Here is a 24,372-nt window from a genome sequence, read left to right as displayed (position 1 = left end):
GAGATACACGTAGAATTAAGCCGACGCTAGCGCTCTTCACGCTCTGAGGCAATAAATGTTGTGTGCCTGCCTGGTATTGCTAAAGGGATAGGTAGCTCGCCGGTCACACTGCTACGTGATGTGACTTCGGCTGGGCAGTCCAACAGTTGGGCTTTCGACATCAGGTAAGATTTTGATAGAGCGACTTTCCTAAGTCTAGAAGTTATCCGTCTCTTCTCCAGAACACTAGCTAGCCAAGCCCTGATCGATATCAAATATACTATATAGCAGCACGCTCTGCAATTTTCACGAGGAGAGCAGTTACGGGCTGGGGGGAGCCAAGTTTCAGGCAAAAACTGTGTCTATGATTTACTTCCTGCCTTTGCCGGCGGAATCGACAACAAACAAGTCACACACTCATGCAAACACAAATAGAGATGAACGAACAAATGCAAGTCAACGTGTAACCGCGGATGGGGCTCTAGGAGCAACAAGCATATCAACGTCCAACAGTGGGAAGCTTCTCCTGAGAGCGATGCCTAGATAACGCCAAGGAGATTTGAGATGTCAAAAGAAAAACGCCGGCTTTTTTTCCATGCAGCCGTGACAAAAATCCCCGCCCCAAGTCGTCCATCCCCCCCATCAGTTCTGCAGCGAGGCCGCGACCAGCTTGAGCACATCCTCGACCGACTTCCTCGCGTTCCGGGGGTCCTTGGCGACGGCCTGCCAGCGCTCGCCGTGGCGCGGGTCGTTGGAGACGCACTTTGCCACCACGTCCACACGCTTCTCGTCGGTGCCGTGCTGCATCAGGAAGCGGTAGTACCACGCCCACGAGTCGCCCACGTCGGCGTCAAGCACGAGCGCCTTTTCGAACCACGACTGCGCCCGCTCCAGCTTGCGCTCGCCCCAGAAGATGCGGGCCACGGCCACGAACAGGCCCGCGTCGTTCTCCACCTGCTTGATGGCCTCGAGGCTGAGCGGCTTGCGCTGCGTCCGCGGCTCCAGGTGCCAGATGCGCTCACTCCACAGCAGCCCGCTCTTGGGCATCTGCCGCAGCGCCGTCGCCATCAGGTTCTTGGCCTGCGCCAGGTTGCCCGCCCGCCGCTCCACCCGGATCAGCTCGCACCAGAGCTCGGGCGACTTGGGCGCCGCCTGCCGCGCCCGGTCCAGCACGCTGCGCGCCTTGACCACGTTGCCCGTGCGCTCCTCGAGCCGCGAGTAGAGCAGCCACAGCGGAACCGACGTCGGCACCGCCTTGACTCCCGTGCCATATGCCTCCCTGGCCTGCGGTACCTTTCCCAGGTCCTCGTAGATCTGGCCCTTCATCATCCACAGCTTTGGCGCCGCCGGGAACAGCTGCAGGGCTTCTAGCACCTGCTCCAGTGCGGCGTCGTTGTTGCCCAGCTGCCGCTCGTAGGCCACGCTCCGCATCCAGACCCGGTCCGTCGGCGCGTTCTGTCGTGCTGTGCACAGGAGCTTCTGGGCTTGCTCGACCTCGTCGTGGTCTGCCTCCAGCTTGACCGCCGCCAGCCAGATGTCCTCGTTATTCTGATTCTGCTGGAATGCCCGGCCCAGCACGAGTCGTGCCTCGTGCAGCTGCCCGGCCAGCAGCCGCTCCTTGGCCAGCATCATCCACAGCACCTCGCTGTGCGGGCAAGCCTCCACCGCCTTCTCTAGTACCTGGTATAACGCCTCCTTGGTCCCGTGATTCCGTTCCAGGTCTACCGCGGCAAGCCACAGTGTCTTGCTTGTGACAAAAACGCGCAGGGCATAGGCGTATATGGCCCGCGCCGTCGCGAACCTGTCCCGGTTGGTGCTGGCCCGCGCATCCTCCATCCATGTCTCCTTGCGGTCGTCGTCCTCGTCCAGCCCCCAGCCAAGCGTTTGCTCAATGATGTCCTTGCAAGTCGCCACGGCTCCCTCTTCCTCGCACTTCTCCGCTTCGGCGATCCACTCTTCCCGCTTGGGCATAGCAGACACCTGTGCCAGTTTGGCGACGGCATTCTTCATGATGGTGACGGTTCCGTCCGTCTGCTCCTGCAGGCGGGCGGCGGCGATCCAGATCTCGTGCGAGGTAGGGATGGCCTTGCGTGCCTTGTTCAGTACAGCCCTAGCACCGTTGACAGTCTCGAGGCGGGCCAAAGCGAGCCAAAGGTCGGTCGAGGCGGGGATCAGCTCGGTGGCCTTGGCCAACAACAGACGCGCGTTATCCGGGTCTTCCTCCAAGTTGACCGCCTCTTTCCACAGCGCTTCCGATTCAGGGATGTGATCTAGCGCGCGCCGGATCACTCTTTTCTTGGACATGGGGTCCGATTCGAGCTTCATGGCCTCAACCCAGAGCCTAACGGACAGCATATTGGCCTTGATAGCTTCTGCGGCGATGATCTTGGCGTTGCGGCCCTCGTTCAGCCTGATATTCTCAAGCCAGAGATCCTCGCTCTTAGGACATTGTTTGCAGCCCCGCGCGACGAGATTCCTCGCCGCGCCAAACTTTCCTGCCAGCTCCTCCACGCGGGACGCGGCGATCCACCCAGGGGCGTTTGTCGGGTTCGACTCTGTTGCAGACTTTAGGAGTTTCCGCGCAAACTCGACGTCCCCCACGCTGACCTGCTCGGCGGATTCCAACTTGTTCAACGAGGTGAGATAGCCTTTGGGGTCGACGGTGCTCGCCGTGCCAACCGAGCTGGCCAGTCCGCTGGCCTGCGAAGCCTGGTCGAGCCTAGACTGAAGGACTTTGTCCCGCGCGGCACCGATCTTGGCAAAGTTTGTCACTGTGCCGTCGCCGTTGGAGGAGCTAGCGCCAGCGCCGTCGTCGCCGACTGTAGTCGTCATCTCGGTCGAGTCGCGCGCGGCGGCCAGGACGCTGTCGGGCACGGCGTAGAAGCGCTGGTGGGCGGCCGTCCGGGCGCGCTTGTTCTTGCCTGTGAAGTCCTTGGCCTCGGGGAGGTTCGCCCACTCGTCGTCGGTCACGCTGCCGAGGGCGCGCTTGAGGTCCGCAAACTGGTGCTGGATCTTGGGGTTTTTGCGCTCATACTCTTCCCTCTCGGCTTGCTCGCGAGCTTCCCTATTCGTCAGACGGCTCTGGTTGGTAATCTGTTTATCTAGTGGTACATTCGATAAACCATGTGATTGTGCCACGAAGCCCGGCAATGAAGGGTGGAGAGACACTAGGTGTGCGCGCTGATGGGCTGGAGGGGTCAACTAACCTCTGCTTCTGTCGGCGCTTGGCCATTTTGTCGTCCACGCTCTTCCATATTCGATCTGCCTCCTCGTCATCCTTGTCGTAGATACCGCCCGAGAACAGCCCAGTCTCGTTGTCGGGGTCTTGATAGCGGCCGTCATCGTCGTCGTCGTTGTCGGCACCTTTTGCGTCCCTGCCGCCTTTCTTGTCCGTGATGCCGAGCTGAGCCGAACGTTTGGCAACAGCCTCCTTTATTTGGTCCTCGCTAGGTCCTTCTCGCGCCGGGCCAAGATCTGATCGCGTCGTGAATCCCGTCGCACCACGGCCCAGGCCCGCGACATAGTTCTCGGGAGCCGGCTGGCTCAAAAACGACAGGTTGGACATGTTGGAGGTCTCTTCGGGACGTCGAGGCCCAGCAGGGCGGTGCTGCGGAATACAGTGTAGGTAGGAAGTGTTGTTCGCGGCGCGGTGTGTTGTCTGTCTGCCTGCCCGAATCCAAATGTTTCGATTTACGTTCAAGTTGAATCGCAGTCTCCACCTTTCCACACGTCGCGGCCCCACTCGCATCTCGCGTGGCCCGTTGTCAGAATCGATCAAGGTGCAAATGACGTGGGTTTCAAGACAGCACCAGTAGCAAGCATTGCAAGCTCAGGTAGCCCGGTCTCGATTCATACGGATTCGGCGACATGATGCAGTTGGGGCAGTTATGCTTCAATCGAAGTCCAATCCGGCCTTTGTAATATACAGTCCTACCCTCCACGGGCGTGAAAGCGAAGAGCAGAATGGGGGAATTACCGAGAAAGAAAAGCCAACGTCCAGAGGGGGGGAAAAGGTTGACGATTGGAACCATTGCACATCTTCCTATTTTCCACCAAACCAGCCAGAAATGCCACCTTTGGCCTTGGCCGCGCCGTCCTCGACCTTGCGGTCGAACTCGTCCACCTTCTTCATCGCGCCGGCCTTGGCGTCCCTTGCGTAGGCCTCCAGCTTTGCAGCCTCTGCCTTCGCATTCGCCGTCTGGAATAATGCCAGTGGTCAGTATTAGAGCAGCCTATCGGAAATTTCCAAATGTAGACATGGTCGGTTGACTTGGGCGCTCAAGGTGCGCCGAGCAGGGGTTGCTTGCTGGGTCAACTGCATGTCACCAGCGACGGATGTGGGGACAGCTCCCCTGCCCAGCGAAGTGTGCGGGGTGGATGGAAGACATGTCACTGGGGGAGTCGAGGGAAAAGGCCATCAGTCTTACAGCAGTGTCGAACTTGGCACCGGCTTGTGCGCCGAGCTTCTCGGCCTCCTTCTCATACTCCCTTCCGCGTCCTGGAAGCTCGCTCTTGACTTTGGTCGATGCGCTGTGCATGTCGTCTGCTCGGCGAGAATGTACCATGTCAATGAGTCGCTTCACGTCAAGAAACCACCCCCTTCAATAGCTGTGGCGAGAACCTACGCTCGAATTGCTTCTGGGCAACCTTCGTGTTTCCGCCAGACTGGTACAGGTAGTATCCAACGCCGCCGGCGCCGGCGAGACCGAGCATCACGGGGATCCTTGACTTGGACATGTTGGGCGAGTTGTTGCTGGTGACGGCCTAGCTATGGGAGAAGAAGAGATTGCTGGTCGCGGGCGATAGTGGCTTCGTTTTGTTTTGCTGGGAGGATGGAGGAAGGTGATTGGGAATGGAATACACAAGTGACGAAGGGGTGATGGCGGATGGCCTCGGGTCTTTATTAGATCCAGCTAGGTCCACGCACTCCAGGTTGGCATCGATGAGTTAATGGGCAATCAGGTCTGGGACCGGGCAGGCGGCTAGAACAATGGATGGCCAATGTGACGTGCAGAGTCCTCCTTCTCCTCTCCTTACTTTCGTGCCGGTCCAGCATCTCCCGTGGTTGTCGCACCACCAGCTGGGAAAGCTCCCCCCGAGAACCGTCACATTACATCATCGATGCACGTTGGTGGAGAGCTCTCGACCTGGGCACGCGTTTCCGCATGCCGGGAGCGAGCACCGACGCACCACCCACATACCCCTGTTTGCAGCTCATACCTACCAGCTGCCCACTCGCGGTCCACTGAAAACCTGAATGCTCCCAGCCAGCTCGCATTTTGAAGGCACTGAAACAGTTCCTCGTCAAAGCCACATTTTTCCACTTGGAAGGGCGAATTACTGATGCAAAAGAGCCCAGATATGCCGTCCTCCCGCTTCCATGTCCCTTGAATCAAATTAATCGCAGATATTTCTGGTCTAGTGACCAACTGCAGGCGGGCCCTGCATTGTGCCCAGGTGCCCCAGCCCAATCGCCCTGTCTGGCCCGCACTCGGGAGGCTGAGGTAGTTCTCAATTTGGTTGTCGCAGGGTGGCGTCTTGCCCAGACTTTTGTCGCGTCGTCATCGCGCCATCCCCCAACCTGGTTAACCTCATTCGAATTGGGATTGAGGTTCCAGCAGGTGCTTTCTTGGTCATCCCGCCGGTCCAGGGCAGATCTGAATATTGATCGTTGCCAATCCTTCTTGTCCTGCTTCGACTTGCTTTGTTTGTTATTCTGTAATTCTTGCCGCCGCCGGCCCCTGTTATCAGTATTAATCGCGTCCGTTTGTTTCGGCGGTTTGTTGTCGGCCTCTCCACCGGACACCCGCGATGCAGTTGGTGTCTTTGACGCCGCTCTCCAGACAGTTTTGATCCGCCCGATTCCGTGAGACATGACAAAGTCCAGGATACTGAGGCCTCATACGTCGCGACGAGCCTCTATCCCGAAAGACAGTGATTTTGATCACGAGATAGCCCTCGTCGAGGAGGACACCCATCTTGAGAGCAGCGCTAGTCCTGAGCCCGCCGATCCGGGGATTGGACCATCAACACCTTCGGCAGATGCTCCTCCTGCAACCACGGGGAGACGTGCATCCTCTGCCTCCAACCGCCCGCAATCGTCAGATGGCGACCGCCCACTGTCGCCAAGGTCCCATCGGCGCAGCAACGTGGGAGCGAAAGCAGCACCGACAATAGCAGTAGAACGTAAGTCAACTGTCTCTGTCCCTGAGGTGGCATGGGCTCTAATATGTTGCCAAACGGGACAGAACCAACACCCTTTGAGCCAGCAGTTTCGACATTGGCACATCGTGATGGGACAGGCTTCTCACGGGAAGTCAACTCGGCCATCGATATCCTCTACGAAAACGAGCGCGGCGCCCTGTGTTGCGGCCGCCCGCTCTTCGCGTCCCAGGCGCTGGGGAACCTCGATCCCCCTGCTTGGACAAACGTAGCGCACAAGCCGAGTCCCACGGATATCCGAACGGCACAGGTCCCAGACCCCAGCTGGGATTGGGCGTGGCCCGAGTGGCGGGTCAACCACGAGGAGCAGGGCACGGATAAGGATGGATGGGAGTACTCGTTCGCTTTTCACAAAAAGTTCTCATGGCACGGTCCAAAGTGGTGGAACTCGTTCGTCCGCAGGCGCGCCTGGACCCGCCGGCGCGTCAAGAAGGACCAGATCCGCCAGGCTCACGGCGGTAGCCTACTTCAACCTGAGTATTTCACCGTCAGGTCCTCGGCCGAGATGGCTCGCCGTCGTAGCTCCGCCGAGTCTAGTGGGCTAGGCAGCAAACGCGGAAGCATGATGAGCGTCAGTATAGCCTCGCAAGCGACAGGGGGCGCGGACGCCGAAAAGCCTGACATCAGAGACGTCCAAGAGCTGCTGCTGGCCCTGCGAGCCTGCCGCATCGATAGAGAGAAGATCGAGGCGCTGGAGAACTACCTCGAGAACGGAGACGAGGACGATCTCGTCAACCTGGAAGCAAAGATGCCAGAGGTCATGGGCTTCTTCGTCTTTCAGACCTCCCGCCGGCTGTTGGTGCAGCGACTCACCGAACTGCACGATCAAACGCAGGCGGAGGCGGGGCAGCAAAAGGATGAGGCGACAAGATCGAGCAGGGCCGTGGCAACGGAAGAAGCCCTCGCGGCTGCTCTCAGGCGCGCGGACGAGGAAGTAAAACGCCTCGAGTATTGGAGCGATGTTAAGGAGGTGGCCGAGACGGGGCACTCGCACGGTGCTGTCGACGGCAAATGCGGATGGGATGATTCGTGGGAGGGTGTCGACAACAGTGGCCCAGCCGCCCCAGACCCGCAGGCGAAGAAGTAGGACATGATCAACATGATCAGGAAGCTGTCCGCTAATCATTGGATATACTAGTCATATATTGCTGTTATTGTATCCTCGCTGTATGCCCTGTCTACTCATTAATACAGCCAAAAATGGTAAGCAGTATGGGCACTGTGCGGGGTTTCTGCCACATTTGACCGCCACAGAGATGCCCAGCATTCGCGACAGCTCGCGATGAAGCAGCCAATTTTTTCTTCCACTTTGACGACCCCGGTTTTTCTCACTGCCCGCCTCAGACACTGTCCCAAGGTCCAATTCTCACGGGTAACTGTCTCTGGCACAGCAGCCCCCCTCACTCACACAACATGGTGCTCCGGCTATAGCGCTCGTCCCTGGGAATCATGTCAGCATGGGGGACGTGGCGCCAAGCATCGTGCTGGTTCCGGGCTCTCTCGACGATTCCTGGGGGCCCCCTTCCGCTGTCCTGGTCGGCGCCACGGACCCGTCCCAACGGCTATATCTCACCATATTCCACGTCCACCGCCGCACCGGCATCGTCCTCGGTACCGCCGCTCCCTCCCGAGGACAATGGCGTCGGCTGCACGACCACCGATGCGGAGCCCCTGGTTAACCGGGCAGAGACGGCGGTCCCCGCAGCAAATACACCAGCGCCCACAAATCGGCCCAGCATAAAGCCCCCCTTGGCTGAACGCCTGCTGATGGCGCCAATGCCTGCCCACCCCGCGAGGGTGTCGGTCCTTATCGAGCCTTGGAAGCCGCTGCCAGTTCTGACAGAGAGCTACCGCCGCGCGCACGAGCATGTGCGGAGCGTGGTGTCGCAAAGGCGATACGAGGAACGACGTCAGTCCTTTGACAGACCCTTTGCGGACTGGCGGGAGCTTCTACAGCGCATGTTTGACAACACACCGGACCGGGCGAGCTGGAAAGCGGTCTGTCTCCAGGCCGACGCAGAGAGGTTCGACAAGCGGATTCTGTTCAACGACTTGGAGTTGGGAATCCGCCCCATCATGGAGTCAACTGGCTGTGCCATCCGGACCAAGAAGGTGAAGGGTTCGATTATGTCCATCTCTGTCTATGGACCGCCCAGATCCCTGGAGCGTGCTGTTGCCGCGATCCTGGAGACAACCCGGCTGGCGCTGGTCACCAGGGGCCATGATGACTCGACCACCATCGGCATGGAGCCCCATGAGCTCAGCGCCGAGGACCGATCGCATCTGAATAAGGCGGATGCGCAAGATCATTTTGATCTGAATTCACTCATGGCGCTTGATGGGTCGCCCTCTGTGACGCCAACAACAGTCACTCGCACCTCCTTCCTCACCGCGCAGGACGTTCCTAGACCCCAGGCTTGGACCAAGCGGGGTCTCGACGACTACGTGGCTCGCATTACCGATGTGCGCCTCGAGGAGCTGGCACGGGGTATCCCGGGTTGGCGGACCCACCATGTGTCTGCCGTCTCGGCCCTGCTGCTCGACGTCTTTCACAGCCACGATGCGCGCGCATCGATAACGCTGCAAGCCACACACAAAGCACTCCGCTACCATGTCCGGCACGGAATGGCACTGCGCCAGGAGATGATGATCCTCTTCGACTTGATCACTAATACGCTGGGGCTCACGCCTTCGACAGAGACCTTCAATATCATACTGGGTGGCTACGCCCAGGCAAAGGATCTCTGGGGGTTCGAATGCATGGTGCGATCGATGGAGGCTCATTCGTGTATGCCAAACTTCCGCACGTGGTTATACATGATGTCTATGATCGAGAGCGGTCAAGTCAGACAGTATATCCTGGGGATCATGCGCTCCAAGGGCATGCTCGGCTCGCCGTCTGTCGCCCGCGAGCTGGCAAGGCTCAACGCCGTCCACCACGCCCGCGTAGCTATGGAGACTGAGCCCCCCACAAGTCTGCGGGAGTTCCTGGACTACCAAGACCAATTATACGGCGAGCGAAAGCTGTGGCTAACTCTATCGGTCGCCAACCAAACGATTGACGTATTCTGCCAGTATGGACGTTTCCAGGAAGCGTTCGCGCTCGTCAAAAGGATGCGCAAGGCGGATCGTCCCGCCCAAGAGCACCCTGATATAATCACCTACACCACCATATTGGGACACGCCAAGACCCAGAGGCTAGTGCGTGTCGGTCTGCTCGCTCTAGAGCGCCTGGAGCGGGCCCGTCTGGTGCCCAATGAGATCACCTACCATTTGCTCTTTGAGATGCTCTGGAAAGCCCGTTTGCCGCTGGCTGTCGGTGTGGTCTGGCACTACGCGGCCCTGACTCTGGGCTCAATGAGCTACCGAATGCGCCGCCGGGTCGGGGATGTGCTGCACGCTCTGGCCCACGAGGAACCAACCGCCGAGGGAGGAGGCGTCGTGGCCAGGTGGGCGAGGCTGAGATCTCTCGCCTCGCTCGTGAGCGCCCTGCCAAGCCCGGAGACGCTACCCAGGCCTGACGGCGACGGTCGAGAGCCTCTCGATATACTGTTCGCCCAGGAGTATGCTGGCTACAAGCCTGAATCGTCGCTCAGTCAACTATTAAAGTCGGCGCTCGAGGCGGACTGGCAGCACCACCGAGAATTCGCGGCCGGCGGCTCTGATGCTGCCACCCCGCAACGGAGAACAATCGACCTAGTCCTTAGACGCACGCCTACGGTCCCCGCAACAAAGGCGCCCAAATCAACTGAAACGATAGTCCTCACGGCGGATTATTCCTCTCTGGGTGGACGACGGCAGAGCACCCACGTTTTATAGGTGGCCACTCTGCGCTTGATTCGCATCAAGCAGAATTCGTGGTTCACGATGACATGTACAACATCAGCATAGAGCATGTAATGTAGAAACCAAGATAGACGTCATCTATAAGAAAAAAAGGCATGATTTGTATATACACATGTACAAAGCCAGTGCCAGCCTGCACAACATTTGATTCTCTGCCCCACACTCAAGGCTCTGGCATTCACTTAACCGGCAGATAAAAGTGTCGGGGTGGTTTCTAACTGGCGGATGTGCCCTTTGAGGGTGTACATGTTAGATCTCGTGCGCGAAAAGATGACGTGGGAGGCTACTACCTACCTACCCACTTTGATGACAGCTGGCGAATATGGCACACGAGTGCTTGGCCCTTTGGAATGACGACATTGAAGATACTCACTACAGCCTACTATGCGGTGTAACCAGTTCAAGACACCAGCGCCATCCCCAAGACTTTCCTCTGGCAAAAGGAGGTTTAGGTGAATAAAGCTAGACTCTGTTCTTATGGGTACTCCCGTCTCTAGAAAGCCATGCCTGAACCGACACCCCTCAACAGTCTCAACATGCCAGATGTCGCGCCTCCCCCGCTGAATACCCATCCCGCCACGGCAGATGAGGAACAGGGAGGTCATGACATCGCAGAGTTTCTCTGGTGCCGACAACTCGCCGCCACACTCGCCCGCCCGGGCAGAACGCGGAACTTTCTACATAGCCTGGCTGCCTAGGCACCCTCACAACCGTGAAACTTTTGACTTCCTGCTTTTTGGAATGGACGGTACCGACAGGCAAAGAAAACAACAAGACGGTGCTTCCTTGCCGGCAATCCGTGCGAGTGTCACTGTAGTCCCGTCATGCGATGCGCAAAATGGACAGAGGGAAATAACAAGAATAAAATGACATGGGGCGGAATTGTTCGTGATTCGACATCGGGGGTGATGGACCGTTTCGTTATTACTCTAAAGGCCCGAAAGAGTGCAGCCAAAGCGGGCAGCCAAAGCCGCACGTGCTGGGTGAGGGTTCAAAGAGGATGTAGGAAGGGGCGATGTTTTGTCGCGTGGGAGGGGGAAGCATGACCAAGGATATATTCGACAAACGACCAAACCCCAGGAATCGTACCAAGCAGAGAGCCAAGAGGAGGAGGGGAAGGTAGATCGAACAGAAAGGTTGGGGGAATACACGCAAACCGGACATGAAAAGGTAAGAAAACAAAGCCAGAGAAAGCATAGGAGTCGCAAGCGAGAAGGCCTTCCGACAATTAACAGCTGTAATCACGCTGCGGCCTTGGTGGACTTTGACTCGGCCTGGGCCTCGGGCTCTCTCCGCTCCTCCTCCTTCATCTGCTTTACCTCGGCCGGCTTTGCCTCGGAACTAACGCCAGCGTCTGGCTTGGCCGTCGACGTCTTGTCGTCGGCGCTGTCTGCAGAACCCTCCTTCTCCGTGGTAGGGGGAGACTTGGCGACTTGGCTGTCGAGATCCTTATCCTCCTGGTCGAACATCTCCGTGTCATCCGTGTCGGTAAGCACCTCGGTCCCATCGCCGAGGAGGATGACGTTCCCCCGGTAGCCTCCCAGCCCAAAGCTCTTGCCCTTGGAGTGGTCCATGTCGACATCGTACCCACTGTCACTATCATCAAAGTTGTGATGAACGCCAGGTCCTCGGAATTCAGCTATAAACATCATAGGGTATTATCAGTAACAATACTTGAGCCGGGGCAGCGGACGACTAGGGGCGGGGCGGATCTTCTCCCGGCTGTCCCGGCAAAAGCAATAAAACAACAGGGGAATGAAGAATAATGTGAATGGATAATGGCGTGAGCGGAGAAGATCTTTCAAGACGATGAGTCCGTACCATATTCTGGGGGAGCACAGGGGCCGTCGCCATTCGCAACCCTCCTCGCAATCTCCTCGTACCACTCTTCCTTGGAGCGTCCGCGCAGGAAACCGATGATTACCATGGTCATGTTGTCACAACCAACACCCCCAGTCTCCGAGTTGGAAGCCAGGCAGTTGTCCATCATGTTTTCGCAGATCTTCTCCAGGTCCTGCTTGGCTGCGATCCCCCGCCGAACAAACTCAACAACCGCCTGCGAGGATTGACAGTCCCAGATACCTGCACCAACCAAGACCCTGTCAGCGCACAGATACCCCACCAAAAAAAACCGGCAGCCCTGCGGATGGCGCGGAACCATGGCTCTAGAACTCACCGTCGCAAGCAATGACGAGGAACTCGTCGTCGTCGCCCATGTCGTGGACAACAACATCGGGATAGGCAGTTACTATCTGCTGCTCCGGCGCCAGCTCTGCACTCTTCTTGAACTCGAAGTCACCGATGGCGCGCGAGAGTGCGAGGTTGCCGTTGACACGACCGAAGTCGACGAAGCCACCAGCGGCGGTAATGCGCGCCTTTTCACCTGTCGAGAGCGAGGGCGGGAGAGGTTAGTGACTCGAGTATGCGGCACGGCGCGGAGACGCTCGACTTAGGCTCGGGCTCATTCGATCGGATATCGAACGGGCGAAGCGTGATGCGGGACAACGTACCCTCGTTCTGCGGCTTGTGATCGAACGACAGGGGCTTGGCGCGGCCTTTGACACCAAGCACGCTCCTCGAGTCCCCGGCATTGGCCTGCAGAACGGTTAGCGGGCCAGATAGAAATGGAGAGGAACGGGGGAAACAAAATCCGAGCGATCCGGCACAGCACAAGTTAGTGAATACTGACGATGTAGATCTTGTCGTCGGTTATAAGGCCAACGCAGGCTGTGCAGCCCGAGACCTCCTCTTCGTATTTGGGGTCTAATGCCACGACCTCCATGTCAGTCAACAGCCCACCTCGATCACCAGCAGTCACCCTTGCCCTTGCGAAGGTCCGGTGTTCTTTCGTTCGTCGTGTGGGGATTTCCCCCCATCTCTCGTACCGTTGAGGATAGCGCGGTCGGTGGCAAGGAAGCCGTCTTTCAGCGCCTGCTCGTAGTTGCCAGTCTTGAAGGTGTCCTGGTTCTGGACGATCTTGTGGATGTTGTCTCCAGCGAATAGGGCCACCTTGTCGCCGCCATGACCGTCGAACACGCCGAAGAAGCTCAGCTTGCCCTTGTGTTGCTTCGAGGCCTCGGGAGTGGAGGCGAGGAGGTCAAGCACGGTTGTGTGAGCGTCCTCCATGCTGATACGCCATCCTTGCATGGCAGAGACGCCATAGATGAATCGTTCATCCTCGCCGTGGGCCGATGCCTATTGGGGGGAGAGGACCGAAGTCGGGGTCGTGGTCAGCGCGCGCGGCGTCCAAAAGAGGCAAACCCGCAGAGGGGCAAGGCGGGGGTAAAGAATTCGATGACGAATAGCCAGCCAGGCCCGCCGGCGCGGTGCACCGCCGTGGCGATCGCGAGAGACTAGACCGGAGCCGACCACGGCGGCGCGGGGCAGTTGGCCGGGGTTCGACGGCGGGTTGGATAAGGGCAGCATTGTGGAGGCTACAGCCCGAGGCCAGGGTTGCGGTGGTGTGGTCTGTAGTGACTGGGGCCCCAGGAAACGACAGCGCGCGCAGGGCGGGCGCAGCGGCGACACACACGACATCTTGGCACGCACCTTCTCAACGACGGGCTCTGAGAGCGTTTGTCCCATTCTGGCGATCTGTTTGCGATGGCTCGTTGGGCGACCGGGGCGGGAGGGAGGGTTGGAGGTGTGGTCTGGAAGGGGGGTGGGATGTGTTCACAGTCTGGCTCGACACCCGAGGCAAAATTTTCCCGTGAGAGTTGGGAGACAATGACGTTGGAACGGGAGGTCTCGGGGCTGGATTGGCTGAGAGCAGAGAGGATGGCTAACGTTGGGGGCGCCAGCGGGTGGCCCTTGCTGAGGAGTTGTGGCAGGTTGTGTTGCTTGCCAAACCTAGCACGGGATCTTGCGAAAAGGCGCAGCCTCGACGTGAGCGGAAAGTGAGGGCGGGGTTCAACTGAGGCGCTGGGCCTGGCAACCTGGGAGTGTGGGCCCGTGAGGGTCAGGGCAGTGGAGGGCTTGTCTGGTTGCGGCGGCCTGGGCCTCGTCGATCCCAGGTCAGTCAGTCGCTGGCTGCGGCGATTGGAATACGGTGGATGAGGCGCGGGGTTGCTGGCACGCGACAGTAGACAAATCGCATCTCAGGGGACACACGGGAGAGGCAGGCAATGATATCAGTAGAGTGACATGCGGATGGCTGTGAAATGCGATACAGGCGAGCGGGATAGTAAAGAAAAGATGCAACAAAGGGTGGTGGGAATCAATGGAATGCGTGCTGTCTGGTGCCATGCAAGAGCTTATTCCTGGCCCTGTCGCGCCGCAGGTACCTGTACCCTGGGCACATTGACTGACTGCCCGACTGTTGCACAGGCGGGCTGCCCAGGCGCCCCTCTAGTGGGCGGCCGGGCCTGGAAGCCTTGTCGCTGGCGGCTCGCCTGCCTGGGGCTGAGCCACATTGTGGCCCAAGCTTCTTCCTCCATTGCGCCTTCTCACTGGCGCCCACCACTCTGCCCTTGCCCTTTTTACCCCTCAGCTCCCTTGGGTGGTTCCCCGCCGTCCAGGCCCGGCAGTCCAATCCATCGAGTTTCTGCAAAAGAGCATTTCATAGGTGGCCTCCCACTCAGCCGGCGCGTCCCCAGAGATTGGTTCCCAGATCGCATTTCGCGCGGCATTAGCCACATTTGCCTGAAGCGCTTCGTGGCGTTTCCAGATTCCAAGGATGGGTATCTGATTGGCTATGGGCACTGAGCAGGCGGACATCAGACTTTTCTATTGTTGTCCGGAGCTGACCGGCCAGGAAGGACCAACTCCATGCCAGATCCAAATCAGGACCCTCCCACCATAAAATCACGGAAACAGACCAACACGCGAGCAGGGTTCATGCGCGTTAAGCAAATATCGAGAGCGTTATAGAAGCATTACAGATACAAAAACTCAAATATATGAGGCAGAAAACCAAATGCGGAAAGAAGCCAAAAGTACGAAATGAAGATTGGAAAACAACAAGCTCGGTCAACCCTTTGCCTACCTAAATACATACAGCCAGCAACAGAAGCGGAAGAATCATGTCAGATAAAAATAGCGAAATCATTGTCCCCCGAACCCAGGCTGGACCCCTTGGACAGTTCGCACTGGCCCGAGAGGCCGTCCCCGGCCGTTGTCTCGCCAGCAGCCTGCCCTCTCAACATGGAATAGCGCGACACTCGCTTCAGGTCCCTGGCCGGCACGGGCGGCGGTAACGGGGAGTCGGCCGCCGCAACGTTCGGCACCGTGTCCTGACCGTGCACCGTCTGCCAGTCCGTCCCGTCGCTGACGGTGCTGCTCCCGTCGCCGCCGCCGCCCTCCCCGTTGGCGTCGCGCACCACCCACTCGTTGACGACAGCCGACGCGTCGTCGTCGTCCGCCGGGTGGATCGTCCAGTTCGGAATCCCGCCGCCACCGCCGGTCCTGAGAGGGGTCGGCGACGACAGCGACGACAGCGACGAGACCGTCTGGGCCCCCGCCACCGACGGCGTCGCCGAGCGGCTCGCCGGGACGCGGCGCGGGGTCGCGAACGGGTCCGCCGTCCTCGAGAAGCGCGCCAGGGGCGACGAGGGGGACTCGGGCTCGAAGTCTTGGTCGCCGTCCCCGCGGCTGTGCGGCAGATCCCTGAGCCGCCCCGAGCCGCGGAGGCTGTTGGTCCCGTCCGAGCCCTGGCCGCGCCGGCTCACGGGGAGCGACGACGGCGCGCGGACAGACACCGCCGCCGGGCGGGGGCGGTCGATCATGCCTGCCGCCTCTCTCGTCTCCAGGGGCGACGCCGACAGGTCTAGTTCCGTCGTGTCTGCGCTCCTCTTTAGGCTCTGGATGAAGTCGGCAGCTGTGGTGCCCTTGTGAGCGCCAAATGCCCGAGATAGGCGCCTCTTCCCGACCCCGAGCGAGCCGGCCATGGAGGGCGGTCTTGAAGACGACGGCGCATCCGCGCCCGGCATCTGGCGGCGCTTGGATTCTGGTGTTTGCTGTATGCTGTCGGCATTGCTCAAGGTCGGTATGTCCACCTCGATATTGCCGCGGAACGCCCCGCTAGCGACGGTGCTCCCGGGTAGCGGTGCGTAAAGGCTTTCGAAGTGCCTCGGTTCGTCGTAGAAGCTTGTGTCCGAAAGGTAGCTCTTTGTCTTCGACTTGCGAGACTTCCTCCCGGCAAGCGCCCTGGCCATGCTCCAGGCGCCGCCGCCTCTCCCATGCGCAGAACCAACATCATCTGGTACGGGCGGCACCGGGATTGCGTTGTGGTTTCCCCTCAACCCCAAGCCGGCAGGGGCCGAGGCTGGGGCTGGGATGTTGCCACCCGCTTGCTCGGGCATTGTGGGCGTCCGAGGGAGTGTGTCGAATTGCGCGTTCAGGTTTTGCAACGACGAGTTTGAGTAGGCCTCGCCGTTCATGACGTAGCTTCCCGGAACAGGGCCCGAGATGTCCCTGGCTTCCAACCTGCGTGACGACCCTTTGCGCCGCCTGCGACAGCAGATGCAGATTATGACAAATGCTACGAGCAGAAGGGACACAGGCACAAGGATGGCCGGAAGGATTATGGCAAGCCGTGGCGAGTTTGCGCTCGAGTTGCCCACCGCATCCGCTGCCGGGTCAGGCGCATCAGGGGCGCTTGTAGAGGGAGATGCGGGACTCGTGCTTGTGGTCTGGTCCGTAGGGGTAGGAACCTCGGACCGAGAAATGCTGACCATCAACGCTCTTTCGTCGATGGGTCCGGTGCTGCCTACAGCCCTTGCTTTGAGCAGGATGGTGGATGTGAAGGGATTCCTTGGGGCATCACCAGAGATTGTCATGGTCTCGGGATCGTATCGAACCCACTGGGCCCGTGGCTGCATCTCGAGTTCTATCTCAGTCTCGGACGGCCTCCAGAGGTAAGGCTTTAAGTCGAGTAGTAGTTGGGAGCCTGCCTTGAGTGTGATATCTTTCAACGGGCTTCGAAATAAGTCAGTGGCCATATTGACCTGTACAGTGATGTTGAGTGCGTTTTCATACGCATCTTTGAGGATCAGTGGAAAAGCTGTGGACTGAGCATTTGTAGGTGGTGTTCCCTTGAATTCGAGATTGCTCTTGTCAAACGTGAGCCATGGGGGGATGCCCGGAGCTGATGTCGAGGCGATATCTACTGGGTTTGCCCCCTGCCCATCAATCTTGATTTTGCCCTTCAAGTCAGAATTTGCCACAGGCGTTCCCGAGGTTGCGTTGATGATTATCGTCGGATTGGTCGCCGTCAGTTGATGGTTTCCGACCACGACGGAGAACGATACCGAGAGAGCCGAGAATCCTGGGACGTCGGAAGCTACTAGCTTGAACCCAAATGTTTGTGGAGGCTCTACCAAGGAACTGAACGGAGGCGTCCGCCCAGTGAAGGCGAGCTTTTCGGGGTCGAACGAGATCCAAGCCGGGAGCGGGCTGTTGTCGGCAGTGACGGCGTAGTACTCGAGGTCGGTTCGCGAGAAGGTCCTGGAGGAGAAGGCGAAGCTGAAAGGCCTCTCTGGGTACGAGAGCAGCGATGACGGCTGCGAAAAGGGGCCGAAGGTGGGGACTTGTTCGGCTGATGGGATCAGCACCTCCGGCGACGGCTGCTTAGAGACTATCAGGGTTGCAGAATGAGTTGTCGATCCGGTTCGGTCAGTCGCGACAATCTCTATCGGAACACCAACTACATCACCACCAGACGTGACATCGGCCTCCTTCGGTGTTCCGAAGAGTCGTCGGGCCTTGCCGTCGATGGACAGCCACTTTGGGGCCTTGAGAAAAGAGTAGGTTATGGGCAAGTCAGAGGTGAACGTCGAGCTGGAGAAGATGAAAGAGAAAGGCTCCGAGATGCGCGCGACCGGAGGCACCTGGGAGTTGATCGGAAAGGAGACAGAAGGAGCAGCGCTGGCGAAGCCCGTCAGAAGCAGCACTAGACCTAGGCGCACGAGCGACGCCATCTTCCCGGACGCGATAGGGTTCTCGTAGAGGAGGTTTTGCGAGCGCTCATGGAAGATGCAGAAACAGAAACAAGAGCGAGCGAGGGCGAGGCTGGTCGGAAAGAAGGTGGCGGCGTGCTATCAAAACACATTGGCTGATCGAACGGTCTAGGAACCGGCAGCTCTCACGGAAGCGTCAAATCTGAACCGAGAGCGATGTTCATCTTTCCCCAGACGGGGCTGGAAGGCTGGCATCATTGCCGAGGGGTCTAGGTCGGCTCGTCAAGGTCGGGGAGCAACAATTAACACACCATGTGGAAATAGGGCACATTCCAATGGGTGGCAGAGCCTCTGAGACAGCACCTCATGCCTCCGTCATCTTTGGCCACTGCCTGGCGAGGGAGCAGTGGAAAATTTGAGACGAGCCCTTCAATAATGGGTTCTGACTTGGCAGGGCGATGGCTTCAACGCAAGCGAAAGGGGAAGGCTTACGATTTATCCCGAGAGACACTACCCGAATTTTCAACGGCAACCAATTGGCACTGCCATGACTCTCTTGAATCGGACAGGGACAGTTGAAAGAAGGCCTTGTAGGCATTGTAACCTGCCTTTTTTTTTTCTCACCCTGTCGCCTACTTCACGCCAAGGGCGCGTGCGATCCGAAGCCGTGATATCGGGACCAGAGACGACGGTCACTCGACGGATACAGACTTCTGGCGCGTGGACCGTATAGAACTACCACGTTTTCCACACGAAGTACCCCAAGACCAAGAAGCCTAGATACGGCAACAGAACGTAGCCAACGGAATAGAAAGGCATGCGGGAATGAGATTGGGAGAAGGGATATTCTGATGATGAAAGGTCGATGGATGGAAAGAAGGGGTAGGAAATGACGAGGTGACCTGGTCCCGTTTGGATCGGGCGGTTGTGTGCTTCGAGAACGGTCTTTGTGACTCGCCGCCGGCATTTTTTGGGCAAGTGCTCTTTCGAGGCCCAAACCCGCACGCGGCGGCTCCAGAAACCCCAAAAAAAACCCCCAATTTCATCACAAACCAAAAACCCGACCACAGGAGCAGCAACGAAAGCGAACTGCACCATGGCAATCGACAGCAGTCGGCGGTCGGAATCGCCCGAGTTCTCACCGCTGGCCATCGACGCCGACCTGACCCCGCTGCCAGAGTACAAGGAGGCGGGCACGACGACGCTCGACTTTGACGGCCTGCTCTCGGCACCGCTCCAGCTTCACGAGGACCTCAGCTCGGGCTGCGGCGGCCAGCTGTGGCCGGCGGGCATGGTGCTCGCCACGCACATGCTGCGCTACCACCGAGACAGGCTCGCTGACGCAAGAATGTCCGTGAAATGAGCTTTTTTTTTTTTTTTCCTCCCCTCCCCTGTGCCTCGCCACCACCACCCGCCCCGCGCCCCCGCATCGTGGGATTGGGCGGCGACGACAGGGCCGCCACGACCTCCAGCTCGCTCAAGTGGGAATTGCAGAGGCAAGCGGCCGGGTTGATGGCGAGCGTGGAAGAAAAAAAACACTGGGCGCAAGAGTGTGAAGTTGACGAGAGTGGGGAGAGGGTGGCCGGCCGTGCACGCACATGCAGACTCGAGCTGGGCGCCGGAGGCGGCCTCGTCTCGCTCGCCGTGGCGCGAGGGTGCCAGGACATCAAAACCCAAATCCTCGTCACGGACCAGGAGGAGATGTTTTCTCTGATGGAGCACAACATCCGCCTCAACGGCGTGGAGGCCCGTGCCAAGGCCATGTTGCTGAACTGGTACGCTTGCCCTTGGACCGCCATCATTTCCGCCAGTCGGCCGTCCATTCCACCTCCCCTCCTCCTTGCCCCCGTCTCCCCGCCCTGCGTGCACTTTCTCTTTCCCCCAGATGTTGTGAGCCCGGTGGAAGGCATGTAGAGCGAGAGGTGCAGCGGGCGGTTGCTTCTGCCACGTTTTCCCCCATCATTTGCGGCATGATTTCCCCGCCCAATAACGACCGTGGCTGCCGCGATGGCTGCATGAGAAATGGAACAATGGCTTGCTGACAAGACGGGGCGACATGGCGGCGGCGGGGTCGCACTGGGCCTGCCGCCTTCCGCATCCATCTTCCGGATTTCCAATCAGGGGCGAAGAGCTCCCGCAAGAGGTCGTCGAGAGTCGGCCGAACGTGATTCTCGCTGCCGATTGCGTCTACTTCGAGCCAGCATTCCCGCTGCTGCAGAAGACCATGGCGGACCTGCTGACGCTCTGCCCGGAGGCGACCATATACTTCTGCTTCAAGAAACGCCGCCGGGCCGACATGCAGTTTCTCAAGAAGGCGCAGAAGTTGTTCTCGGTCGTCGAGGTCGCGGATCAGGCCCGCCCCGTCTTCAGTCGTGAGGGCCTGTTTCTCTATGCCATATCAAGCAAGCAGAGGCAGCAACTTGGCGGTGGCGGCGGGAAAAATACGGGGAATCAATAGCTCAGTTACGTCAGGATGTCGCCAGCCGTCTGTGGTGGGTTGAGCTCTCATTTTGTCATGTTGTGCCCCTCGGATTTACCTGTTTTGATGCGGAGAGCCAAGTCCCATCCAGCACCTTCTCGATCGCTTGGCGGGTTTGCCAGCTCCCGCAGCGAGGAGTGGAACTTACCTAATGGCATCCATCCCCAGCAGCAAAGCAGAATTGCGTTTCCTGCTGTTGGTCTTTGCCACACAGATGGAGCCCAGTCAACCAGTGAGCCCATTTCTCCACGTCGCCATTCCTCATGAAGCACGACTCGGTCCAGCCTGCCGGCCCCGATTTCGACGGCGGTTCCCCTGTCGTATTCCCCGCCCGGAAGGGCGGTAGTGTCTGCATGGGGACGTGTCCTTCGCGACTTGTGACGCCCGAGTGATGGATGGCAGGTGGAGGCGAGAGGGAGGGTGTGCATAGGACGGGCATAAAAACAACGCAAGTGCACAAAACAGGACATCAGGGAAAGTGTGGTGACTCGGCGGCGCGCCAGAATATTACGAAACATCCATCCTCGTCCTGCTCACCCTTCCTAATGTCGTGGCTCTGGCGACCGCGTTTCGCGCTACCGCTAGAACAGTCGAGGGCGGCGCTGGGGCGTCGGTAAATGACAGCGCTGCGGGTTTTCATCCATCACCCGTAGCAGCACTGTGGCCTCACACTATGTGCGCATTTTTCTATTTGGTGGCGTGGCTTGAGCCAAACTCCGCGGAAGCTTCCATCCAACGGCTGCACTGCCAACTTCCCCGAAGGACGTCGGTGTCGGTGTCGGATATCCGTCCACAGGAGCAAAAAAGCAATGTGAGATGTCTGCCTCGACCGGTGCTTGAACGTGCCTGAGGAAACGCATGAGAAAGCCAAGCCGGGTTGCCATGTGCGCGTTTTGTTTCCCTGCCCCTCTTCATTCCCAGGCGTCCGGCACAGAGTTCGTCCAAGGTCGGCAACAAAATGGCACATGGCTCCTCCCAGTAGCAATCCACCGTCCCTCCTATGCCAGCCGAACCTGCCGAAGGGTGGTGGGTGGATGCCGTTGGGTGGGCCGACGGTCTCGAGTTGGAGGCCTGTCCTCGCGACCAATTGGCTGGTGGCAGTGGGGGCCTGTTCTCCGTCGTTCTGTCCCCGTTCCCGCTGTTCCTGTGTTCCTGTGCCTTGCAGCTGGGCTGCCCAAAACCCTGAGCGCCAGCCAGCCTTCTGCTGCAGGGGCAATGGCCCGGGGGGCGGCCCAGCACAGCGAGTGAGCGAGGGTTTCGTTTCTTGCTCCTGCAGTCAGCAGGCAGCGGCGTCTTTGTGCGGGCCTTTCTTTTTTTAAACCCTCACGCAACTTTCGGCATTTACAATTCTCGTGGGACAAAGCTGTGCCCCCCGTTTTCGGGCCCCTGCCGAGAAAGCCGAGTTTTGCGCTTTTTTTTTCCTTCTTCCTTTTCCTTGCCCTTCTCCTTCTTCCTTCGGTTTCTTCTGCGGCCGTTGCGAATGTTGTGCGTGTGTGTGCGTGCGAGCTCCGCAACGGGCGTCAGAAGAAACTTGACAGCGCATTCCCCCTGGCTGGTCCCACCCTGGGCAATGACCGCTCGTCCAATCGCGGAGGCAGGAAGGATCGTGGTCCAGGGCCCAGAGGCACGAGCCAGGAACGGAACAAAGGGCTGGACCTCCAGTGTGAGGAGGGAAAAAAAGATAGCAACGCAACGTTGGATCACTGTGCCCTGCGCCCCCTCCTTGAGCTTTGAGTTGTTTTCCCCCATCTAAACTCGTACCGCTCCCCTGGCGGCCCGCCCTTGGTTCCCACCTTGGCCGGACGAGGGTGATGGCGCTGGGCCCACCCCTGGCCTTTGCGTTTGCGCTCGCTGGGCCTCGCCGATCTGAAGCAGGGCTAGGGCGGCTGGGCGGCACGCAGGCTGCAGGGCCGGGCTCCAGCTCCTCAATTTTTTCTTCTTTCCCTCATTGCGATGCGCGCGCTGAGCTGGCCCCTGGCCCGGCTGGTTTCCCAAGGCAGAACAAGACAGAGGGCCTCCGGCCCCACACGCCACCTTTTTTTGCGCAGCCCACTCACACAACCCGAGCGGCACCGTTTCTGGGAACGCAACTCTGGGAACCCATGTCAGGTACCAGAGCTGGTTCCTGGGAGGCGTCGTCGCCCAGCCCTCAGCTTTCTTTAAATCCCTCCTGGTCCAGCTCTTTCATCTCCCCCAGTTTCCCCACCACGCACGCTCCCTTCGCTCGTCTATCGCTTCCCTTTGCTCCCTTTCTTCCGGCTCTGGTCGGGGTTCTTTAACCCAGCTCCCATTCATTCTTTTTTTGTGCCCTTGAGCAGTGCTCGCCAGACATATCCTGTCCCTCACATCGACATCGCCAGCCACATTACACATTCCTTCTTCTTGGAACATCGCTCCGCAGAAGCCCACCCCAGTCGCTAACACCGCCGCCCAAGCAACAGCCAGTCAAGAAGGAACAGCTGTCTCAGCCCAGCCCTTCCCTACAAACACTCATTTCCGGAATACGGGAGCCAAGCAAGCCGTCGCCGCCTCACTTGGAGACGCACCTGCAAAAAGGACAAACAGTCCCATATACTGCCCTCTGCCTTCATTTCTCGGGTCACACACCAAGTCGCAGCTTTAGACATCGCAATGAAGTCTACCACCTTTTACCTCTCGGCCGCCGCCCTGACCTCGGCCGCTCTGGCCCAGCCTCACCGGCACCACAACCATGCTCGCTTCCACCAGGCCCACGCTCGTGACGCCGCCAACAAGCCTGTCGCCGCTGCCCCCGCCGTCGAGAAGCGTGACCTTGTCACCGACTGGGTCACCGAGTGGGTGACGGAGACTGTCACCGAGTACTACGATGTGACGGCCACCAGCACTGTCATCACCACCAGCGAGACCCCTGTCACTACATCAACTCCGGCCGCCGTTCCCAAGAGCAGCACCACCCTTGCCGCTCAGTTCTTCGAGCCTTCGTCCAAGTCCGCCCCAGCCCCGGTTGCGCCATCCTCGTCTACTCCGGCCCTGGAGGTGAAGCCGCCCTCCCAGCCCACCCAGGCGCCCCCTCCGCCTCCGGCCGAGGTGAAGCCGGCCCCCCAGCCCACCACCCCTGCCGCGGTTGTTGTGCAAAGTGTCGCTCCTGTTGTCGTCGTCCCATCGCCAGCCCCTGTTGCAGAGAAGCCCGCGCCTGCACCAGTCTCTCCCCCGGCAACTGGCGGCGGCGGCTCTTCGTACACGGGCGAGGTCACCCACTACACCGTCGGCCTGGGCGCCTGCGGCTTCGACGACGCCGGCAAGGACAGGTCCGACTACATCGTCGCCCTCTCGCACAACCTCATGACCAGCGGCTCCTGGCCCGACGCCCAGTGCGGCAAGAAGGTCACGCTCTCGTACAACGGCAAGTCCATCACGGCCGATGTCCGCGACAAGTGCCCCAGCTGCAGCCCCTCGCAGATCGACGTCAGCGAGAAGGCTTTCCTCGACCTCTTTGGCGATCTTGGTATCGGCCGTGCCCGCGGCGTCAGCTGGACCCTCTCCTAAGTGGCCCGCTCATCTTGGCAAAGGGGGCTGGGTTCTCCGGCGCCGGGTCGTGTGGTTGTGTAAATGCGCCAGCAGTGCGCAATTTTCCCTCTTCTTCATCCGTCGGGGCATCTGCGATGGCGGGCGTTGTTGCTTCTCAGGATCAGAACCATCAGCGTCCGCATCGTGAGCCCGGATTTTTTGTGACGACCCCTTTTCGCCTTGCAACGGCCTCCCGAGATGCTTTGTCTCGTGGCGGGTTTGACGAATTTACTTGAAAGAAAAATTTCCACGGTGCTGTGCCTGGGCAAGCCAACAGCATTTCCCTCACAGTTATGCCAGACTATACCCTACCATGACGGCGCTCGTCAGTTGGAGTCCACGCACAGGTGGCCCTGGTCCAATAGGAGAATGTGGTACTTTTTGTGTGATTTTTTTTTTTGTTGT

The 24,372-nt window shown here is 59.2% G+C and overlaps 8 protein-coding genes across 9 annotated transcripts; 4 read left to right on the top strand and 4 right to left on the bottom strand.

Annotated features, from left to right (window-relative positions):
• Window positions 1-306: 306 nt before the first annotated feature.
• Window positions 307-3,760, bottom strand: GGTG_00402. Of its 2 annotated transcripts, none has more exons than XM_009218148.1 (2): window positions 3,186-3,760; window positions 307-3,080 (listed from the first exon to the last, which is right to left on the bottom strand). In XM_009218148.1, the coding sequence occupies exons 1-2, from the start codon at window positions 3,319-3,321 to the stop codon at window positions 622-624; spliced, it is 2,595 nt and encodes an 864-aa protein (XP_009216412.1). In that variant the 5' UTR covers window positions 3,322-3,760; the 3' UTR covers window positions 307-621. The 2 variants fall into 2 exon arrangements, with proteins under 2 accessions (XP_009216412.1, XP_009216411.1); XM_009218147.1 differs by having other exon boundaries at window positions 307-3,043.
• Window positions 3,692-5,045, bottom strand: GGTG_00401 (hypothetical protein). The gene is made up of 3 exons (XM_009218146.1): window positions 4,605-5,045; window positions 4,407-4,522; window positions 3,692-4,177 (listed from the first exon to the last, which is right to left on the bottom strand). Exons 1-3 carry the CDS (start codon window positions 4,714-4,716, stop codon window positions 4,022-4,024), a joined length of 384 nt encoding a protein of 127 aa, XP_009216410.1. The 5' UTR covers window positions 4,717-5,045; the 3' UTR covers window positions 3,692-4,021.
• Window positions 5,046-5,281: 236 nt separating this feature from the next.
• On the top strand, window positions 5,282-7,450 carry GGTG_00400 (hypothetical protein). The gene is made up of 2 exons (XM_009218145.1): window positions 5,282-6,165; window positions 6,228-7,450. The coding sequence occupies exons 1-2, from the start codon at window positions 5,853-5,855 to the stop codon at window positions 7,286-7,288; spliced, it is 1,374 nt and encodes a 457-aa protein (XP_009216409.1). The 5' UTR covers window positions 5,282-5,852; the 3' UTR covers window positions 7,289-7,450.
• Window positions 7,451-7,650: 200 nt separating this feature from the next.
• On the top strand, window positions 7,651-10,020 carry GGTG_00399 (hypothetical protein; the record flags this gene model as incomplete). The annotated part of the gene is made up of 1 exon (XM_009218144.1): window positions 7,651-10,020. One exon carries the CDS (start codon window positions 7,651-7,653, stop codon window positions 10,018-10,020), a length of 2,370 nt encoding a protein of 789 aa, XP_009216408.1.
• A 414-nt stretch (window positions 10,021-10,434) lies between these two features.
• On the bottom strand, window positions 10,435-14,283 carry GGTG_00398 (protein phosphatase 2C Ptc2). The gene is made up of 7 exons (XM_009218143.1): window positions 13,597-14,283; window positions 12,933-13,242; window positions 12,737-12,810; window positions 12,558-12,642; window positions 12,224-12,430; window positions 11,869-12,129; window positions 10,435-11,686 (listed from the first exon to the last, which is right to left on the bottom strand). Exons 1-7 carry the CDS (start codon window positions 13,630-13,632, stop codon window positions 11,289-11,291), a joined length of 1,371 nt encoding a protein of 456 aa, XP_009216407.1. The 5' UTR covers window positions 13,633-14,283; the 3' UTR covers window positions 10,435-11,288.
• A 566-nt stretch (window positions 14,284-14,849) lies between these two features.
• Window positions 14,850-20,559, bottom strand: GGTG_00397 (hypothetical protein). Its single transcript, XM_009218142.1, has one exon. It carries the CDS (start codon window positions 17,961-17,963, stop codon window positions 15,072-15,074), a length of 2,892 nt encoding a protein of 963 aa, XP_009216406.1. The 5' UTR covers window positions 17,964-20,559; the 3' UTR covers window positions 14,850-15,071.
• Window positions 18,968-20,986, top strand: GGTG_00396 (hypothetical protein). The gene is made up of 3 exons (XM_009218141.1): window positions 18,968-19,292; window positions 19,547-19,717; window positions 20,064-20,986. The coding sequence occupies exons 1-3, from the start codon at window positions 19,039-19,041 to the stop codon at window positions 20,398-20,400; spliced, it is 762 nt and encodes a 253-aa protein (XP_009216405.1). The 5' UTR covers window positions 18,968-19,038; the 3' UTR covers window positions 20,401-20,986.
• Window positions 20,987-23,052: 2,066 nt separating this feature from the next.
• GGTG_00395 (hypothetical protein) lies at window positions 23,053-23,946 on the top strand (the record flags this gene model as incomplete). The annotated part of the gene is made up of 1 exon (XM_009218140.1): window positions 23,053-23,946. The coding sequence occupies one exon, from the start codon at window positions 23,053-23,055 to the stop codon at window positions 23,944-23,946; it is 894 nt and encodes a 297-aa protein (XP_009216404.1).
• Between the last annotated feature and the right edge of the window lie 426 nt (window positions 23,947-24,372).

Source organism: Gaeumannomyces tritici, assembly GCF_000145635.1.
Source record: "Gaeumannomyces tritici R3-111a-1 unplaced genomic scaffold supercont2.1, whole genome shotgun sequence".
Classification (NCBI taxonomy): domain Eukaryota; kingdom Fungi; phylum Ascomycota; class Sordariomycetes; order Magnaporthales; family Magnaporthaceae; genus Gaeumannomyces; species Gaeumannomyces tritici.
The sequence above is the reverse complement of the archived record's forward strand: the minus strand, read 5'-3'. Positions and strand labels throughout refer to the sequence as shown.

Bases quoted from the DNA above. Each gene is read 5' to 3' on its own strand.
- GGTG_00402 (XM_009218147.1), bottom strand. From the start codon at position 3,727: ATGCGAGTGGGGCCGCGACGTGTGGAAAGGTGGAGACTGCGATTCAAC. The intron at 3,044-3,185 runs GTTAGTTGACCC...TCTGACGAATAG, and splicing joins AAGCGCCGACAGAAGCAGAG to GGAAGCTCGCGAGCAAGCCG.
- GGTG_00401 (XM_009218146.1), bottom strand. From the start codon at position 4,716: ATGTCCAAGTCAAGGATCCCCGTGATGCTCGGTCTCGCCGGCGCCGGC. The intron at 4,523-4,604 runs GTAGGTTCTCGC...CTCGCCGAGCAG, and splicing joins TGCCCAGAAGCAATTCGAGC to ACGACATGCACAGCGCATCG. The intron at 4,178-4,406 runs GTAAGACTGATG...GCATTATTCCAG, and splicing joins GTGCCAAGTTCGACACTGCT to ACGGCGAATGCGAAGGCAGA.
- GGTG_00400 (XM_009218145.1), top strand. From the start codon at position 5,853: ATGACAAAGTCCAGGATACTGAGGCCTCATACGTCGCGACGAGCCTCT. The intron at 6,166-6,227 runs GTAAGTCAACTG...CAAACGGGACAG, and splicing joins ACCGACAATAGCAGTAGAAC to AACCAACACCCTTTGAGCCA.
- GGTG_00398 (XM_009218143.1), bottom strand. From the start codon at position 13,632: ATGGGACAAACGCTCTCAGAGCCCGTCGTTGAGAAG. The intron at 12,643-12,736 runs GTCAGTATTCAC...ACCGTTCTGCAG, and splicing joins CCGACGACAAGATCTACATC to GCCAATGCCGGGGACTCGAG. The intron at 11,687-11,868 runs GTACGGACTCAT...TGATGTTTATAG, and splicing joins CTGTGCTCCCCCAGAATATG to CTGAATTCCGAGGACCTGGC.
- GGTG_00397 (XM_009218142.1), bottom strand. From the start codon at position 17,963: ATGGCGTCGCTCGTGCGCCTAGGTCTAGTGCTGCTTCTGACGGGCTTC.
- GGTG_00396 (XM_009218141.1), top strand. From the start codon at position 19,039: ATGGCAATCGACAGCAGTCGGCGGTCGGAATCGCCCGAGTTCTCACCG. The intron at 19,293-19,546 runs GTCCGTGAAATG...ACGCACATGCAG, and splicing joins AGGCTCGCTGACGCAAGAAT to ACTCGAGCTGGGCGCCGGAG. The intron at 19,718-20,063 runs GTACGCTTGCCC...ATTTCCAATCAG, and splicing joins AAGGCCATGTTGCTGAACTG to GGGCGAAGAGCTCCCGCAAG.